The 20,315-nt window shown below is 41.4% G+C and overlaps 1 protein-coding gene across 6 annotated transcripts in view; it reads left to right on the forward strand.

Moving 5' to 3' along the window:
- IGSF5 (immunoglobulin superfamily member 5) overlaps positions 1-18,882 on the forward strand; it is a 44,342-nt gene extending 25,460 nt beyond the window's left edge. For 4 of the 6 annotated variants that reach the window (XM_055313333.1, XM_055313329.1, XM_055313330.1 and 1 more), the window contains 5 exons: positions 765-905; positions 3,657-3,681; positions 7,384-7,484; positions 8,923-8,996; positions 18,067-18,882. In XM_055313333.1, coding sequence (XP_055169308.1) covers positions 765-905; positions 3,657-3,681; positions 7,384-7,484; positions 8,923-8,996; positions 18,067-18,162 — 437 coding nt within the window. In that variant the 3' untranslated portion in view covers positions 18,163-18,882. The remainder of the gene's footprint in view (positions 1-764; positions 906-3,656; positions 3,682-7,383; positions 7,485-8,922; positions 8,997-18,066) is intronic. The other 2 variants (XM_055313332.1, XM_055313331.1) reach the window with 2 other exon arrangements.
- Positions 18,883-20,315: the final 1,433 nt, after the last annotated feature.

Raw genomic sequence — 20,315 nt, forward strand, 5'->3', positions numbered from 1 at the left:
ATTTAATGGTATATAATTTTGGTTAATTTAATTTGAATTTAGATAATCGTGTAAAGTGTGCTGGACAGCTCTTCCTAAGACAGGATTGCCCTACATCAGTATAGCTTTCTCTTCTCCCTTTCACTCCCTGCTGGCACTTGCCTATCTGTTCTCTTTCCCAACTCCATGACTACTGGATACAACAAGAGGGCAAAGCGGATCCTAAGGCTGGTGGCTCTTGAAAACCATGGAAAGCAGCAATTATCAGATGAGAAATGAGTTCTGTGGGTGTGGTGTGAGTAGGCGTGACACTTCTTCAGTGTGTCCTCAGTTTTTCTGGACTCTGGACCCTTGATGGGTGGGAACACGGGAGGGAGAACCAAATGCTAGTCTTTGCAGTCTTGACCAGCAGTAGCTGCTCAGTAAGTATTCTTTGGCTCAATAAAGCATGTTAAGAGTGTGGTGATTTCTACTGCAACCAGGGAGCTGTTGCCCCTTGCTGTCTACTCCCCGTCTAGGAATGATAGAGGTGCTAACCAATGAATACTGGGGCTGTGTTGCTCAGTGGTATTTATTGGCAGCAGTAAGTATTGTAATGGAAGATCCTATAGAGTACTGGACATCTGTACATATTGAAGAGAAGTTGGCCTATGACACCCAGCTGTAATGGGTGGAATTGTTATAATATTATCAGAAAATAAAATTTAACTGAATTTTGATTACGTGCCCTACACAGTAGCAAGCACCACTAACTACAATTTTTTTTTCTTCTCTCAACCTTATAGGTAGCATTGATAAACCAGGTACATCATTGCCTACCTGGGTCATAGTTCTGCTTGCAGTATCATTGTCATTGCTTTTGATCCTGATAATTATTCTGATTATAATATTCTGTTGTTGTTGTGTCTCCGGGAAAGAGAAAAAAGGTAATTTTTTTTGTTCATATAGATTCATATATATTTTTGAACTTTTGGCACAAGCACTTGAATTTCATTAGTTCCTCAGCTCTTCCGTAAGGTGCATTGGCCTTCACAGTGTACTTTACCTGAAACTGGACATGTGAGCTTCAGAGAATGAAAGGACTTCCTAAAGAAGGGATACATTCCTTTTGGGGGCATACTGAGATCTTCACACTTTTGGGAAGGTGAAGAGACAGCACCTTTCTCAGCGAAGACACTGACTATTTGAGTTTTGTGCATATTTGTGAGGTTGTAAGGGCATTGTAATCTGCCATTCAGATGCTATGCTTTTTTTTTTAGAATATTGACTACCTGTCTGAGCACATTAAAACATTATTTCCTATTTTGTGTAATTCCAAATTGCCTTTTGTAGGCAAAATGCTGTAGAGGTAGGAAAAAAAGGTCTTCTGTCAGTAAAAATAGAATAGATAAATTAATAAAGATGATAACACATTTCTTCTGAATGATGTCTTTAGAGATACTCAAAAGCAGTGGCCTTGTTTGGGAGCCAGGCTAACATTGGGGTGGGCTTGCTGTAGAATTGAGCCGTTTGTGACTCTAAAAACCAAGGATCTTTGTCATGTAGTTGGCTCAGGACTTTCCAAGTGCTGAATGTGTGTCCAGCCTTACTTTTCTTTGTCTCATAAAACCTCACTTATGCCTATTTGAATATTTTCTACAGTTAAATAATTTTTCTTAAAATCAGACTTCTGATATTAGGCTACATGTCAGTTTAATTGCATTTAAAATTTTGTTAATACTAATTGCCCTTTGATGAGCACTTTTGTGGCTGTGCCAGGCACCGTGTTTATTATCCTACAGGGAATATCTCTCTTGGTGAGATATTCTGTGTAAAGTGCATAGTTAAGCCGTATCTAGGCTAATTGTCTAGCCTTAGCCCCTGCATGGATTTGGTTTGGGATTGGGAATTAATTCCATGATACAACTTTATTCCCTAGGCAACAGCACATGAAAAGTAGTAAGCTTCTGTTGGCCCATATTTGGTGGGAATTTGCTTTTACCTGGGAGTTACCCTATATGCCACAGATGGGTTACTCAAGCAAAATACACTGGATTTTAAATGAAAACTAGTGGATAATTTAAATTTTAATTTAGAAGTGACTAGGATTGTTCAGTGCCTTCAGATTAATTGTTTTCAATATTATCTGTTGTGGTGTCATTGGAGGACATTCTGATTATTTGGATTTCTGCTTCTCTAGCCTGGTAAGAAGGCTTGATGGTTGGTGGTCCATGTAAGATGTACACCAGAGTGACTCTGATTCTTAGCATCCTCATTTACAAGATGAGAATAAGTACCATCCTATAGATTGGTTGTGAGGATAAAATAATATTTTGTATTTAACATTGATATGTGAAACTTCCACCCTAGATTTTATCCTCTATTTAACTTTGAGATGAAAAGCTCATAAAAGAGTAAGCTGTTTTTATTGCCCTGGTTTGTAACAGGCCCAGGTAGGTGCTATGAGCAGGGCCTGTGACACCTCTCTCACAAATGCCACCCCATTAGGTGGAATTCACAATGGACAGTGCACTTCACCTTGACATAAATGTAAAGGATGCAGAGAGGTCCTAGATTTCCCCATGACAATTATTTCCATGCTTAAAAATAATACACATCAAGTTTCTTCAGAAATATTTTCTGGCACTTTGCTTTACTGGTGCCTGGAAAATTCTCAGTGCTCTGACTGGTTAACTGGGCACTGACCCCACTCAGTGTGGCCTGAGGGCCTTGGGATTGCTTGTGCTAATAGAACAGAGAAACCAAGCTCCCATCTCCTGGAGTCCATCTTTTATGGGAACACTAGTGATATACCAGACTTTCAATTCAAGTAAGATTGCTTCTGAGGTTCATTTGGGATGTGAATTGGCAGATGTTACTACAACTGAAAGTAAGTGAGAACATTATCTAAAGATAAGGAAGGTGAAAACCTTTTAGATCTCAGTAGAGTTGGATGAATAGGAGGTCTAGACAGGACAGCAGAGTTGCAAAGAACACTGGCTTTTGAGACAGATGATTGGAGACTGGTTTGTGGCTCTGTTACTATTTCAGGTTCTAAGTTCCCTTTAGTCTAAGAATCCACTGATTAAAAACATTAGTACTTTAATGACAGCTTCTGGGGGTGAATGCAACTCTGTGCATTGATACCATTGCTACATGTTGATTGAAAAGATATCTTAGAATTAAGGAAATGCAGTGCTTAAGTGATGTAATTCCTTATTTGTTAAAGTATAGTAATAAAATATAATAGTGTCTAGTTTGTTAAAAATATGATGACACTAACACCTACCTCTTGGGTGGTTGTAATGATTAAATGAAATAATATTTTGCACTGTGCTGGCACACAGTGAATACTGAGTGAATGGCAGTAGGGATTGGGAATGCAGAATGCCTCCTCCTGGTGAATGGAGTCTTTGTATCTCGCTAGTCAAATTCAATACTCATTAAATACTTATTAGGTACCTGCTATACTTCAGGTTTAGTAATGATATGATAGTTAATAGTGAATTCTACTTTCCTTATGCTTGAGAGTCATTTGGTAATTCAGTATGGGGGAATTTAATAATACTGAATGATCACAAATACTCAGCAATGTATTTAAAATCAGGGGTCTATAAAATTGATTAGATTTTATTTTCAGAATAATTATCCTGATTTTGCTAATGTGATTTTGTTCCCCTTCCCCCCCTTTTTTCCAGAATCTAGTTATCAAAGTCAAATAAGGTAAGTTTGAAATCACGTCAATTTTCTGAAAACAAAACCAAAAAACTGAAAAACAACCAAGCAACACCAACCCTACCACCATTAACACACACAACTGTGGGGTTTCAGAATTGTGTTAATCAAAATTAAGTACTGAAAATGGACAACTCTGAAAAACACGTATGCCAAATACAAAATCATATGGTAAAATCAATTGTTAAATAAAATAGGTGATGGAGCTCCTGTCTACATTTGACTTGCCCTGGCTCACTTAGGAAAGTAGATTTTCTGCTTGGTGTCTGGCATTTGCAACTCTTTCCACAAGAGGACAGTATGCACCGTGACTGTTGTCCCTCCTGTTTTCAGTCCATCTAGGGGACTTGAGGACCATTTTAAGAATAATAAAGAACCAGGCGGAGGTCCTGCTGGAATTTCTGGGGCAGTGGAGAGCAGTGAGGAAGCCAGCTGGATGGCTGCCGGCACATGAAAGCTGACCAGGCAGACAAATTAGGTAGCGTTTACTGCTTGTACCACTAATGGGGGAGGGGACAGAAAAATCCTTGCCATTCCCACAGCTGTCCAGAAGTAGCTGCAAGCAATTTTAAGGTAGCTACTATGTCAAGGACCTACAATAATACAATAACCAGCTGAAACGTCTGCAATATTTACACAAGTATAAATGAACTAAAGGGAGGGATTTTTAGACAGCAGTGATTTTGCTGGAGGTGTTATAACAAAACCATATCTAATTTTCAGTATTTTATTAGACAATTATAGTTTTTGAAATGCTGTGATTTTAAAATACCCTTTGGCTACACGTGGTGAATGAAGATGTGTGTCATCATTGTGTAACAGACACTAGCTATTTTCCCTTTGACCCCAATCGCTCAATGGTGATAATGTGGTGTTAGGAGAGGTGGCTGTGGTCTCTCTGAGGACACCATGAAGCAGCAGTCTGAAACTACAACTCCTTTGGGGCCTGACTTAGGGCAAGAGGAGAGGAAGGCAAATGGACTCCAGTAATTGTTCTGGCATTTCTCTTGATTGCTGTCATCAGAAGGAGGGCAGCTTGGATTCTTCTGTTCACCATTATTGACTTCACAACATCTTTTATTTCTATTTTCTAGGATCTTAGATGATTTCAAAACATAGTATAGTGGTCAACAGCTATTTGGGGTCAAGTAGAGAATAAGAGGAATAATGACAAGAGCAGCAATAATATGACAGTAGCGATGACAATAGCTAGTATCCGCTGGGTGCCGAACATACATTAGGCCTGGGAAGGAAAGACAGGGTGACTCACTGGGACCCCTGTACCCTACCTGCTTTCCCTGCACTGTGCTGGCTGTGCAAACTCCAGCTGCTCCCAGGTTTCTTCTGCAGTAAAATGACATACGTATGTCTTCCTATAGAATCAATGCATGTTTATTATAGAAAAAAAATTAAAAATATACTTTTAGGAAATGATTTTGAGGGACCTCTGGGTGGTAGAGTCAATTGTGTCCAACTCTTGATTTCTGCTCAAGTTGTGATCTTAGGGTCTTGAGTGAGCCCCAGATTGGGCTCTGTGCTCAGTGAGGAGTTTGCTTGATACTCTCTCTCCCTCTATCCCATCTTCCCTAAAAATAAGTGAATAAATCTTTAAGAAAAATAGAAATGATTTTGAAATCTCCCCTAATTCTATTGTTTAGAAGCAGGTATTATTGGGATCCCTGGGTGGCGCAGCGGTTTAGCGCCTGCCTTTGGCCCAGGGCGCGATCCTGGAGACCCGGGATCGAATCCCACATCGGGCTCCCGTTGCATGGAGCCTGCTTCTCCCTCTGCCTGTGTCTCTGCCTCTCTCTCTCTCTGTGACTATCATAAATAAATAAAAATTAAAAAAAAGAAGCAGGTATTATTATAGAAGTATGTGTCTTCTCACACACATATGCATTCACATAGATACACACACATGCATTTTGTGTCACATAGATACGCACACATGGATTTTGTGAAATTTGGATCATAGTAAATGTTATTTCACAGCTTGCTTTCTCATTTGGCACTATTCTGAAGATCATTTCTGTTAACAAATTTCTATAATAAATAAATTTCTGTTAATGAAACAAAATATTTGTTTCATTAGCTTAATAAAAATACCTTATTGAAGTATAATGTAAATCCAGAGAAGTACACAAATCATAGGTGTATAGCTTGGTTACTTTTCACAAAGCATATGGACCTTGAGTGGGGACATGCAGAACTAGAACATTCCTAGCACCCCAATCTCCCCATGCCTCTCAAATCCTGTCTGCCCCTTCCTTAGGGTCATGTCTTTTTAAAGTTTTTTTTTTATTATTGTTACTAAAAAATTTTTTTTAGAGGGAGAGTGAGAGAGAGGGACCAGGGAGGGGCAGAGAAAGAGGGAGAGAGAGACTCTTAAGCAGGCTCCTTGCCCAACACAGAGCCAAACTCAGGATCTCACAACCCTGAGCCCAAATCAGGAGTCGGATGCTTAAGTGACTGATCACCCAGGCATCCCAAAGGTTATATCTTCTGACCTCTGTCTCTCCCCACATCCCCAGAGATTAGATTTTAGATTCATACAAACTTTATATAAATGGAATCATATCATATATACTCATTCATTTTGGTTTTCTTAAGTGTCACACTGTGAGATTGGTCCATATTGTTCAATGAAGATGTAGATGGTTTATCGTATAATACCACACTCTGGGTATATATGCAACTTATTTTTCCCTTAAATGGGCATTTGGGATAGTTTTGGGGGTCATTATGAATTCTCTGGCACTAAGCAATTTGATATGTATCTTTGGTGACAAGTTCATAAGTACTCCTTCCTGTTTGTAGTAGGTTAGGTGTATATCTACCAGTGAGGTCTGCGTAGTAGAGTCAGAGTAGGTAGGGCAGACAGCATTGCCATACAGTTTTCTGAAGTGGGTGTGTTGGTTTATACTTTCACCAGCAGTGCATGAGAGCTCTCACCTGTAATAATTTTTACAGGTGGCATGGAATTTCATTTTGAAGATGTATTGTCATGTATTTCACTAGTCCTCAGTGGTGAGGCACTAGGTCGTTTGCAGTATTTGCTGTTATCAATAGCTCATGAATGAACATTCTTTCAAGTAAATCTTCACACATACCTTTGGTTATTTCCTTATAATAAGTTTTCAGTGGTCATACATGAATATTATTAAATCTTTGTATATCCATTGTCAAGTTTTCTTCTCCTGGGGTATTGCACACATTTTTATTGTATTTCAGAGATTGGCACACATTTTCTATAAAGGGCCAGATAGTAAATATTTTGCTTTTGCAAGCCACGCACTCTCTATCACAATGACTCAGTTCTGTTGATAGCTATAAATAAAATGGAAGTAGACAGGTGTGGCTGTGTTCCAATAAAACTATTTATAAAAATAGGTGGTGTATTTGCCATGTAGGTCTTAGTTTGCCAACCCTGTTTAATTTGGTCACTGGCTTCTGAGGATTGATTATTGACTGGGGAATGGAGTCCATGGGGCTATCATGATGAAGTTCCATCTCTCCCCACCTCAATGGGAGCATGAGAGACAGATCAATCACACAGTCGTGCTGGTGGCTCTGAGTGTCTTTCCTGATGCTGTGGTAAGTTCAGCAGGCACGAATGCTCTGGGTGGAGCAGTGTGAACTGAACGTCCACTGCTGATTAACATTTGGCTTTTTAAAATGGTCTAATTCCAGGAACTCTGCAAGTGTGAAGACAAAAAAAGAAACTTCTGAGATAAACTTAAAAGGCGGGAGTGAAAACAATGCCTATAGCCTAGATGAACCGAGGACAGCAAGTGAGTGGGCATGTGGGGCAGTCAGAAGACCTGGGCATGTGCAAGAGGGGCTGGCTGCACCATGCAGGGGACTCAGCCCTTGTGGGTCATTATTTTTTGAGTAACTTTCAGAAGAAGGAAAAATATCAGGACTATAAGTATTCTAGGAGCAGAGAAACAGTAAAAAACCCACCCATTTGTCCAAAGTTTAAAGTAAAGTGGGATGAAAATTTAAAGGCTTTTAAAATAAATTTTCTGGTTTCTTTTTTTTTTCATGCTTTCTCTTTTGTAAAAGCATTAAAATTAAAAGGCATTTTAATACATTGAGGGTCACTTGCCCCAAATGTCAAATAAAACTGAAACTCAAGGAGAAATCTGTTCCTACTGAGCTCTAGAGGGTGTGGGAGAAGCAAAAAAGGAAACCCAACTTTGAAAAGTCTTTGTAGCACCCGAACATCTTCCCTTTCGAGGACACAGTCCTCGTGAGGGCATCTTGGATGGCTTGGCCACCAGCAAGCGGCAGGGGTAGGATTTGATCTAAGATCCTTCTGGAAGGCAGATGAGAGAGGAAGGGAGTACACGTGGGTAGGAGAGGGAGACCCGGCCCTTACAAGTTGCCTGGCAAAACAAATTCCATGGAAAGGTGTTTCATTAGTTAGTTCTTGCTGAGAGGCTCTCCCTCAAATTGTTCTCACTAAGATTGGGGCTTCCCTCCATGGTCATCTCTCCTCTTTCACCATGGGCACCTTCCATGTCCATTCCAAATGGCTCACTTCATGGGGGATCCCTGGGTGGGGCAGCGGTTTGGCGCCTGCCTTTGGCCCAGGGCGCGATCCTGGAGACCCGGGATCGAGTCCCACTTTGGGCTCCCGGTGCATGGAGCCTGCTTCTCCCTCTGCCTGTGTCTCTGCCTCTCTCTCTCCTTCTCTCTGTGATGACTATCATAAATAAACAAAACAAAACAAAACAAAACAAAACAAAAACAAATGGCTCACTTCAGATTCCACAAAGCATGACCGTGTCCTTTCACATTCTGACCACAGCTTACAAAATATCCTATGGGCAAATGTTTATTTATTAGTGTTTCAAGCAATTAATCAAGTAGCTTGACCAGAATCATGGCCCAAACCAAACCTCTCTGTCTTTTTTATCCTCTTGTGTTCTATGTTTATTTTCCCTTTATTTATTAAAGCTACGGATTCACCTTGTCTCTGGATGAGGCTAATGAGTCAAGGAAGGACTTGACTGTGAGTTTGGCATATTTTTATTTCATTAGAAAGGTAAGATTTGAAAAGTATATGACCTCAAGGGAACGCTAAAAACAAATCTGTCTATGGTTAAGGATTACTTTATGCTAGGGCTACTACCTAAGAGCCAATGTATTTCTTTATAAATCAGAATTGCTTGGATGTTATTTGGGTTTTGTCACTCACACTCTAAAATCATTCTTCTCTTGCAGAGCTTGCTTCTCTCCCGCCAGAGTCCTCCGAATCCAGTGCTCTGGAACAACACAGAAACAGGCAACCACATCAGGTGATTGAGAGTATTTTCCTATTTGGAGATTTTTTTTTTTTTAGCCATTTAAAAATCCTTGTCTGTTGGTAGGTGATTATAAAATAGTACTTGCTTTATGTTCAGGTTGGAAGAATGAGGCCTTTGCTCACTGGTCAACCTGCTAGCATGGAGGACATGTAGTGCCTCTTGCACAGAAGTGTAGGTGAGAGCTTTTAGATCTTGGGGTATCACTTACACGCCCACATAGAGATGTTGAGTGGGCAGTTAGATGTGAAGTCTGGAGTTCCAGCTAAGGAACACTAGTTGTAGATATTTTTGGTTGTTAGGCAAACTCTGGTGGTTTCCATCCTTCCAAAGAACATGAAGAACACAGTCACCCAGGACCTATGAGGACACGGCATGTTACTTTTGTGACACAAAGAAGTGTTGGTTGCCACAGATGAGTGAACTGCAGTGCATACACAGAAAATATGATTCTTTATATCCACCATTGTATTAGGCAAAATATGTATTTTCTGACCTCCACAATGGTACCTTCTAATGAGAAGCACTTTGATATGACTCTGTGATGCTGTCCTGATGTTTATGGATATCTTCCTCTTTAGCTCTTGGAAAAGGCTCACTGGCAGATTGGGTTCCTGACAGGACATGAGATCTGTGGTCTTGGCTGTGTTCTGCCTATGAGTCCCTATTAGTCTGAGGTGCTGCTGTGGGGAGTGTCTTCACAGACCCATCATTCTTTCTTGGGGGTAGATATTGACTTGGGTTGCTGGGCAGCTCCAGGCCATAATATTACTCCCCACAGTTGGGATTGAGCTTAATCCATATATCTTGTCAGTGATGTGTGCCTCCCAGGCCTTTGTTGGGGAGGCGAGCTTTGATTGATGCTCAGCCATGTGTCGGGGGATCTAACTGATGCCATTAGTGGAAAACAAGTGGTAGCCAGATAGTAAGACATATGAGGGGTCTATGGCACAAGAGAACATTGGCATAAGTGACAAATTGTTGGGTTCCTGGTACAAATTCAGGCTATGTCCTTAGGCTGGGTGTCAGGAAAATGGAGAGGTAAATTTCTTTCCATCACGGCTGCTCTCTTTGGCACATAAATCTTCTGATGCATTCAATCTGGCCCAGGGAGAGATAGCTAGGGAGGTGTAACAGGTTCTCTTTCAAGGGGCCATCTCTTGAGTTAGGGGTGACTGGCTAAAGGGAGTAATCACCAGGCTGTGAAGGATGTTTCCTGTCAAACCTCCACAACTGGACCTGAGTGGGAGCTGTGGGCTGATGGAAGAGTTCTTTTCACCCAGAACGAAGCATGGTCACCCAAGAACACATTTCCTCCAGCCCTTATTTCTGCGACTTTTCTATAGTTACCTTTTACTGTCACCTGTCTTTCCACCAGACAAGCCAAAATGCTTATGTCTGGAATTGGGGGCATGAGGTAGGCAGGGAGGGAGTCAGAAAAGATTATGTCAAATGATCCCCCCACTGAAGTAGAAATGAAGACAAAGGGGAACTCTAGATGCATTTGGATACAGGAATGGAGAATGATGTTTTGGAGCTCAGAGTAGATGATTCTTAGGCTTGCAGTGTTTTGAAAATATGCAGGGAGAGAAACTTAAGAAGTTTCTGCTACTTAAATATGTAACCAACTAAATAATCTATTGGTGGAAAAAGAACAGTGGCCTGAAGGTGCTGGGCCCTGGGGGATGGTCACCTGTGTTTCTTGAAGTGTCTGTCAGGCTTCTAGGGGAGGGTGCATCTCAGCCCAGAGCATTAGGGTCCCTATGAAACCAAACAAAATGTAAGGAAGAGGAGCTGCTTTTGCCTGGGCTAGAAACTGGCAGAGGGTGTATTCTTCTACTTAGAATGTGAGAGCTTTAGTGCAAGGACAGTTTTGAAGAGTTCCATCTCCGATCGTTAACCAAAGAGTGCCTCTCAGGTATGGGCCTAGGCCGTGTCTGCAGGTTGCCAGACAATCTGGACTCAAGATGTGGTCTACGCTTTCCATGAGCATGTAGTGAAGGGAGGGAGCAAGACAGATGGCAGAGGGAGTGGTCTGGCCTCAGAGGATACAGGCCTGCATGTGGGCAACTGGCCACTTGAGAGCTGCCAAGTGGCCAAGCCACTTCTTATAGAAGCAGGTCAAGGTGACCTGTGGCACAGAAGTCCCTTTTAGAACTTCTCAATGCCAGCCCTGCAGCCCTGCCTGGTCCATGGGGCCATGTTCTTGATGTACAGGTGGAGGAGGACCTTCCTCAGAGCTTGTTAGGACTTGGGGCAGGAATACTTGAACCTGTGCTTTCTTTTGTCCTAGCCTTTCTCCATCCTGTAGTGAGCTTTGACTGTTAACGGCCCAGGAGAGGCAGCTGGGAGCTTCTCAGACCCTCTTCATCTGTCTTTCATCTGGGCCTCCTCCCCACAGGCCTCAGTATGACTCTAGCCCATGACAGAGCCACCCATGCTGTTATGGGGTGTTTCCATTCACAGGGGCTCCTCTAGGACTTCTGCCCAAAAAGCTGGCTTGTTGGGAGTTTAGGATTGTTAACTCCAGACTACACAATTGTGCAGAAAATCTGCACTAGCCTCGGGTCCTGAAAAATCCTTAGCTCCAGCTGAGAGATTTCCAGCTGGGAGTCAGCCTTCAGCAAAGGCTTTTCCCATTCCCCATCGCCACGGAGCTGGTGGGGGCAGATGCACATCTTATCCATGGAGGCATGGCATACACATCAGCAGCCAAGGCTCCCATTTTGTATTAATAGATCTCACAGTGGGGTGATCTTGGCTTTGCCGACAGCACAGCTACTGTTGAGTACATGCTCTTGTTCTCTCTTCATGCTGGCTTTCTCGTCTGCTCAACCCGCTGGTCTTATTTTCGCTCAGCATTTTCAGATCTTAACTAATGGGTGGCCATGGACCACATGCAGTCCAGCACAGCATTCCCAGGTGCTCATTAAAAGTTATTTGTTGAAGTGCAGAATGTCTTCCATGTCTCACATTCTGGTGTCACAAGCAAGGAGATACAAGGAATGTATGTACAGTAGAGATGGTCCCCACGTGGATAATCACAATCTGGTCATGACAAGCAATATTATTACACTGGTATAAATTAGTATGTTTGTAAAAATATTATGTTTTGAGTCATTGAAGAAAAGTGAATAATTCCATGTCAGATTGCCACTTTAATACTTTGCAGTCTTGGGCACTTTGGTTTTCAAGGGTATCCTGTTCAAACACCATCCAAAGAAGGGGAAGCCTGAAAGGCCAAGGGCTGCATATAGGAATTGTCAATGTGGCCTTTAGGATGACCAGATTTTTTGGTCCTATCTGTGGACCACTTGGCTCAGTGGACTTGGGGAGCAGCCTGAGTGCATCTGAGTTTTAAGACAACACGAGGTGGTTGTCTAGGTGGCCGGGTCTAAGGGCAATTAGCTACCTTATAGCAAGATGGAAATGGGTGGCTGCTGGAAGGGACAGTAGGACATTGCCACCAACCAACTTGCCTATCTGCAAGTTGTATCTGCAAACCACCCATGGTTATGATTTGCTAGTGTCCCAGAGCATTCATAATACTCATGTTAAGTACACTGGGTAGGGGTTGTACTGGACTCTTTTCAGGGGTGGAGGGTGCTGTGCCCTTATTGGAATCATGTGGATCCCCTGCAAGTAGAGGAGGGTCCAGCCCTGAACCTTGAGTGTGCATCTGGCTTAGGGACCAGTGAAGTGCTCTGAGGAGCAGGCATTGTGTCAGGGTCATTCATATCTTCACCTTCAAGATCACAACTTTCAGCCCCACCCAGAGTCCCATGTCTGATCTCCAGGTTGTGGTGAGCCTCCATGCATTGCATCCTCAACATGAAGCACCAGCCATGATTTTAATTACATCCTACACCCAACAGTTACTAAGACAGGAAGCTGGAATTTTAATACTTAGGATGTGCTACAAACCCTATTTATTGCTGTGTCAGCTTCCATAACTCTTGCTCCATCAATATCCTTCTTATTGAGGTCCAGAACACCAGAGACCCACTGGCCTTGGGGAAGATCAGCCTGAGATGTCTTGACAAGCCTCTTTTTCAGATCTCTTGTTATGTCCAGATACTTTCAGTACTGACAGCCCTGAGAAAGCTTTGGAGGGGGGAGGGCTCTGCTCAGGGACAGGCTGACATGAGTCTGGTGTGTTGGTAACTCTGGGCTGTAAACACAGGAAAAAGTACTTGCTGTCTGCCTGGAGCTCTCCCCCTTGCTCATCCCCACCTCTAAGCCCACTCCCCTATTAGGATCTCCCCTGAACATGGGAGTTTTCACTAGAGGCTGAGAGATGGGGGCAGTCCTTGTTCCTACCATCAACTGGCAGAAAGGAAGGATGTGCCCAGTATCCTGGATCCTAAGAAATGCTTGCTGAGGATGGAGGTTCATTTAGCACCTAGAAGTTCCTGCATCTTGGTACCTTGCTGCTCCCTTGGTAAATCTCAGTGGAGCAGTATACCAGAAGCTCTTTGGGTGTTTGTTAAAATGCCAAGTCCTGAGTCTCTTCCAGCCTTTCTTGATCAGAATTTCCAGGAGATAGGGTCAAAGAATGGGTGTTTTAACCATGTTCTTCAGGTGATCTGTTTCGAGGATGATATTTTAATGACTCAACATAAAAATGTAATGGACGTGTATAGTGCTGTTCCTAAGGGCAAGTCATCACGGAGTCCTGGGGTTTTCCTTACAATCATGCACTGGGAATGACTTCAACTTGCCAAAAAGCATGGAGAGGAATTTGGGGTGCTGTGTGATGCTGTGATGAGTGTCAGACGGAAGCGTCTCGATGCTGAGGTTCTTGACAATCGAAGTTCTTCACAATCATGGGGGAACACTTTTTAAACCTCCTGTAGTTTAGGTGGGTCCTAAAGCATACTGCATTCACTCTACATGAAAGAAAAACAAGATTTTAGGTTGTAGAGCCCCCAGAGCATGTATTAAATTGTAGGAAGGATCAGAAAGAAAAACAAGAAAGTGATGTTCAAAACTGACGTATACCAAAATGTGATGCTTCTCTCCACTGATGATCCCTATCCAGACTGGACTTAGAATTGGGATACATCATTCCGACTTTACTTTCTAGAAAGGAGTTTCTGTTGGTGAAGTACAGTAAACTCAGGCATAACTGCCCACAAAACATGTGAAGACAAAACTAATCAATAAAATTAGAAATTTTGACTAACAATTATAGCTAATGGGAAGGGTAAACACCATTTATTTATTTATTTATTTATTTATTATTTATTTATTTATTTATATTTTTTTACAATAAATTTATTTTTTATTGGTGTTCAATTTGCCAACATACCGAATAACACCCAGTGCTCATCCCGTCAAGTGCCCCCCTCAGTGCCCGTCACCCATTCACCCCCACCCCCCGCCCTCCTCCCCTTCCACCACCCCTAGTTCATTTCCCAGAGTTAGGAGTCTATGTTCTGTCTCCCTTTCTGACATTTCCCACACATTTCCTCCCCCTTCCCTTATATTCCCTTTCACTATTATTTATATTCCCCAAATGAATGAGAATATATAATGTCCTTCTCCGATTGACTTACTTCACTCAGCATAATACCCTCCAGTTCCATCCACGTTGAAACAAATGGTGGGTATTTGTCATTTCTAATGGCTGAGTAATATTCCATTGTATACATAGACCACATCTTCTTTATCCATTCATCTTTCGATGGACACCGAGGCTCCTTCCACAGTTTGGCTATTGTGGACATTGCTGCTAGAAACATCGGGGTGTAGGTGTCCCGGCGTTTCATCGCATCTGTATCTTTGGGGTAAATCCCCAGCAGTGCAATTGCTGGGTCGTAGGACAGGTCTATTTTTAACTCTTTGAGGAACATCCACACAGTTTTCCAGAGTGGCTGCACCAGTTCACATTCCCACCAACAGTGTAAGAGGGTTCCCTTTTCTCCACATCCTCTCCAACATTTGTGGTTTCCTGCTTTGTTAATTTTCCCCATTCTCACTGGTGTGAGGTGGGATCTCATTGTGGTTTTGATTTGTATTTCCCTGATGGCAAGTGATGTGGAGCATTTTCTCATGTGCATGTTGGCCATGTCTATGTCTTCCTCTGTGAGATTTCTCTTCATGTCTTTTGCCCATTTCATGATTGGATTGTTTGTTTCTTTGGTGTTGAGTTTAATAAGTTCTTTATAGATCTTGGAAACTAGCCCTTTATCTGATACGTCATTTGCAAATATCTTCTCCCATTCTGTAGGTTGTCTTTGAGTTTTGTTGACTGTATCCTTTGCTGTGCAAAAGCTTCTTATGTCTTGATGAAGTCCCAATAGTTCATTTTTGCTTTTGTTTCTTTTGCCTTCGTGGATGTATCTTGCAAGAAGTTACTAGCCAATAGGATCCAACAGTACATTAAGAAAATTATTCATCATGACCAAGTAGGATTTATCCCCGGGACACAAGGCTGGTTCAACACTCATAAAACAATCAATGTGATTCATCATATCAGCAAGAGAAAAACCAAGAACCATATGATCCTCTCATTAGATGCAGAGAAAGCATTTGACAAAATACAGCATCCATTCCTGATCAAAACTCTTCAGTGCAGGGATAGAGGGAATATTCCTCGGCATCTTTTTTTTTAAATTTTTTTATTTATTTATGATAGTCACACACACACACACACACACAGAGAGAGAGAGAGAGAGAGACATAGGCAGAAGCAGGCTCCATGCACCGGGAGCCCGACATGGGATTCGATCCCGGGTCTCCAGGATCGCACCCTGGGCCAAAGGCAGGTGCTAAACTGCTGCACCACCCAGGGATCCCCATTCCTCGGCATCTTAAAAGCCATCTACAAAAAGCCCACAGCAAATATCATTCTCAGTGGGGAAGCACTGGGAGCCTTTCCCCTAAGATCAGGAACAAGACAGGGATGTCCACTCTCACCACTGCTATTCAACATAGTACTGGAAGTCCTAGCCTCAGCAATCAGACAACAAAAAGACATTAAAGGCATTCAAATTGGGAAAGAAGAAGTCAAACTCTCCCTCTTCGCCGATGACATGATACTCTACATAGAAAACCCAAAGGCCTCCACCCCAAGATTGCTAGAACTCATACAGCAATTTGGCAGCGTGGCAGGATACAAAATCAATGCCCAGAAATCAGTGGCATTTCTATACACTAACAATGAGACTGAAGAAAGAGAAATTAAGGAGTCAATCCCATTTACAATTGCACCCAAAAGCATAAGATACCTAGGAATAAACCTAACCAAAGAGGTAAAGGATCTATATCCTAAAGACTATAGAACACTTCTGAAAGAAATTGAGGAAGACACAAAGAGATGGAAAAATATTCCATGCTCATGGATTGGCAGAATTAATATTGTGAAAATGTCAATGTTACCCAGGGCAATTTACACGTTTAATGCAATCCCTATCAAAATACCATGGACTTTCTTCAGAGAGTTAGAACAAATTATTTTAAGATTTGTGTGGAATCAGAAAAGACCCCAAATAGCCAGGGGAATTTTAAAAAAGAAAACCATAGCTGGGGGGCATCACAATGGCAGATTTCAGGTTGTACTACGAAGCTGTGGTCATCAAGACAGTGTGGTACTGGCACAAAAACAGACACATAGATCAATGGAACAGAATAGAGAACTCAGAAGTGGACCCTGAACTTTATGGTCAACTAATATTCGATAAAGGAGGAAAGATGATCCACTGGAAGAAAGACAGTCTCTTCAATAAATGGTGCTGGGAAAATTGGACATCCACGTGCAGAAGAATGAAACTAGACCACTCTCTTGCACCATACACAAAGATAAACTCAAAATGGATGAAAGATCTAAATGTGAGACAAGATTCCATCAAAATCCTAGAGGAGAACACAGTGCAACACCCTTTTTGAACTCAGCCACAGTAACTTCTTGCACCCTTTGTTTTTATATAAACTCATGGGCTTTGCAAATATTTTGCATCTTGATGAATAGTTAACACAAAGAGCCCTCCTTCTCATCTCCTCTTTCCAGGCCTCAACTCACTGCCAGTCCATTTTTCTGTTTATTTTGGGAAACTCTGTTTCTTTCTCTCTTGAGTCTGTCAGTTTTGAAGGGTGAGTGCATGAACGACTTGAAATGTGGATCAAGTCTTCCCCGCTAATCACCACCCTCCTGAGATAAACAGAAATACACTCTTGGTAAATTTAGAAAACGGCAATGCTTTTGTGCAGCCCAGCCGGGCAAACAAAAGGCAAACAACAACTGCAAAAATGTCAAGCATATTCACAGTGGAAGCCCAGTTCTTAAAGCTTGTTGCTGAGGTGGCTCCACCAGCTTCCTGTTCTCCCTGTAGGACTGGGAGTCACTAAGTTAAGACCATGTACCAGAGTGATTCTATCCTCAAGACTTACTAACATTCCATTGCAACTTAAATAATACATGGTGCCCAGTTACATTATTTAGGGTGTGCAATGCAGCTGCAGTGCCCTGGAATCTGAGCCGACACTCTCAGGATTGGCAGGAAAACATATTGCATGTTTTGCAATATGGCAATACTCTTCAGCAGGCATTGGCCCCTCTGGAGGAGTATATGATTTGCTTGGGATCACATTTCCCAATGAGAATGGCAAAGACTACATTTCTGAGAGGAGGCATGGCTGTCTGAGGGGACAGTGGAGTAACCTGTACAGGGGGTTGTTCAAATTTGTCCCTTGCCTTTAGAAGGAAAGTATGGTTTTAAAGACGGTTAGAAATATTTTATATTTTCATGCAGAAGTTAGAATTTCTATAGGAAGAGTTAAAAAAAAGAAAACAAATTGGAACAATGCATCTTTGTTATTAATTTGCCTTCATACAAACAAATATTGGATTCTTTGACCTGCATTGCTCATTAGGCCCTGAACTCAGAAACTTCTAGAGTGTGTGGTCATTGAAAATAATGAAATAAAGGAAGGACGTGTGTTGACATTTTGGTTCCTCTCTGGGCCCTCACATTTCATCTTATCTGATGAGTGGAGCTCTCTGCTCAAGTGTGCCTTTTACATTCATCTCCATTGATTAAATCCATCTTCTCTTTGTCACCAGGGACGTGACCATCAGTGGCCAGGCCCGGTAGGTCGCCCACAGGTTTCCTTCATCATGACCAGTCCTAGGACTGTCAGGAACGTGACTTTGGTCTAGTGAAGATGTCCCTTCAGTTCCATTTTGCACGAGGCTGATGACCTGCATCACACAAATATAGTCCTTCCTCTCTGCCCCAAGTGTGGGGTCCTGCTCTGCCAGTGGTACGAGGAAACAGTGAAGCTGGAATAATCTGAATGGACACTTCGTAGTGAGAGAAGGAGTCTATTTCCTCATCTTCCAAAGTAGAATTTGGCTTTCAAAAATGTTTCAAGATTTTAGTGAATTCCACCAAGTAAATAAGTAAAAGCTGCAAATTCATCATCTTAATTTACTTATCACTCAACACTCCTTGCTAATCCAATAAATGGCAGATAAGCCTATATCCTACCATGACTTTTTAAATATTTTTTTATTTTAAATCATATAAAGATGATATTTATGTATGTTTAATATATGGGGCATTATTGTATATTATCCATGAAAAAAGAGCATACACATTAGGATCAAACAGAAATCTAGGATTGCCTGGAAAATCAGAATTTATGGGTTAGGAGTAAGATTAAAATCAAAGCCGATATGCATATTGTGAAATATTTCATCATTGGATATTTATATGAAGACATTCACTTTTATCTGCTCCTTATCATTCTTGCTCTCGTGTTGTCCAATGGGTTAGATGTGGATTACACCTTGTGGGGGATGTACCTTACATGTCACAAATGCTGTGAAAAAACTGGAAATGGATAACATGTTCTTTAAGAAATAAAAGAGAAAACACTAAGCGGTATGTATTGCCTTTCTTAATTCCTTACTATTCAGGTAATAGTAAATAAAATAAATAAAATAAAGTAAATAAAATCATATCTTCACGTTAGTCTTTGATTACATTTGCCTCATAAAGTTAATATGAACGTAGTTATGACGGATAAAATTACTGCATTTTCTACATATTTATTTTGTGTGTAGATATTGTCAGTGCATCTCCTGCCCATCTCTTCATGTTTACCCCAGAGGCAGGACTATTATTTACTTGGCTGAGTGCTATGCCAGTTGGTACAGATTTCTATGATGCTTAGTAATTAGAGACCGTAATTAACAACACGCCCAACTATGGTCCTGCTAACGTGGAATGTGACTTTTAAAATGTGTTGAGATTTTAGTGTTGCTTTATTTATTTATTTATTTATTTATTTATTTATTTATTTATTTATTTAATTTTTTTTTTTAGTGCTGCTTTAGAGTTAGTAAGTATTGATGACAAGAGCTAGTATATGCTGGGTGCTGAACAAACATTAGGTCTGGGGAGGAAAGGCAGGGTGGCTCATCAGGACCCACACACCCTACCTGCTTTCCCTGCGCTGTGCTGGCTCTACAAAAACTCCAGCTGCTCCCAGGCTCCTTCTACAGTAAAATAATATACATATTTCCTTCTTTAGAATCAATGTTGTTTATTATAAAAAATTAAAAACACAGTTTTAAAAAATGGTTTTGAAATCACCCCTAATTCTATTGTTCAGAATTAGGTGTTGTTAGGTAAGTATGTGTCTGTTCACACACACGTGTTTGCATAGTTGCATACACATGTGCATTTCGTGAGATTTGGATCATCATAAACCTTATTTCATAGCTTGCTCTTCTCTTTTGACGTGATCCTGAAGATTTAGAATTGCCTATGACATTTTAGCTTTATTTGCTTAATAAAAATGTCTGATTGAAGTAGAAGTCCAGAAAAGCACACAAATTGTAGGTAATATAGCCTGGTTACTTTTCACAAAGTATATGAGCCTTGAGTGGGGACATGCAGAACTAGAGCCCCTTAGCACCCCGGCCTCCCCATGCCCCTCAAATCACTATCTGCCCCTTCCTCAAAGGTCACCTTTTACCTCAAGATGTGTTAAGATTTTAGTGATTCCTTAAATGATGTGAATTCATCAGGGTGATGTTTCTTATCGCTTAACACTCCTGCTTGCTAATCCACTCAATGATTAACAAAACCATGTACCACCATGATTTAGAAAATATTTTTATGATCTTAAACATGCTGCCTCTACCCTGAGCCCCCTCTTGGAATTGGTTATTACTAATTCCAGGGCTAATTGCAGGCGCAAATGGGGCTGTGGCAGGTATCTCTTCTGACCCACTGGTGCTCATACAGTATCTGAGTGGCTATTGTTCATGCTGTACTGGTTGTCAAATATTTTGAGTATCAC

Source organism: Nyctereutes procyonoides, unplaced genomic scaffold (assembly GCF_905146905.1).
Source record: "Nyctereutes procyonoides isolate TBG_1078 unplaced genomic scaffold, NYPRO_anot_genome, whole genome shotgun sequence".
Lineage (NCBI taxonomy): Eukaryota > Metazoa > Chordata > Mammalia > Carnivora > Canidae > Nyctereutes > Nyctereutes procyonoides.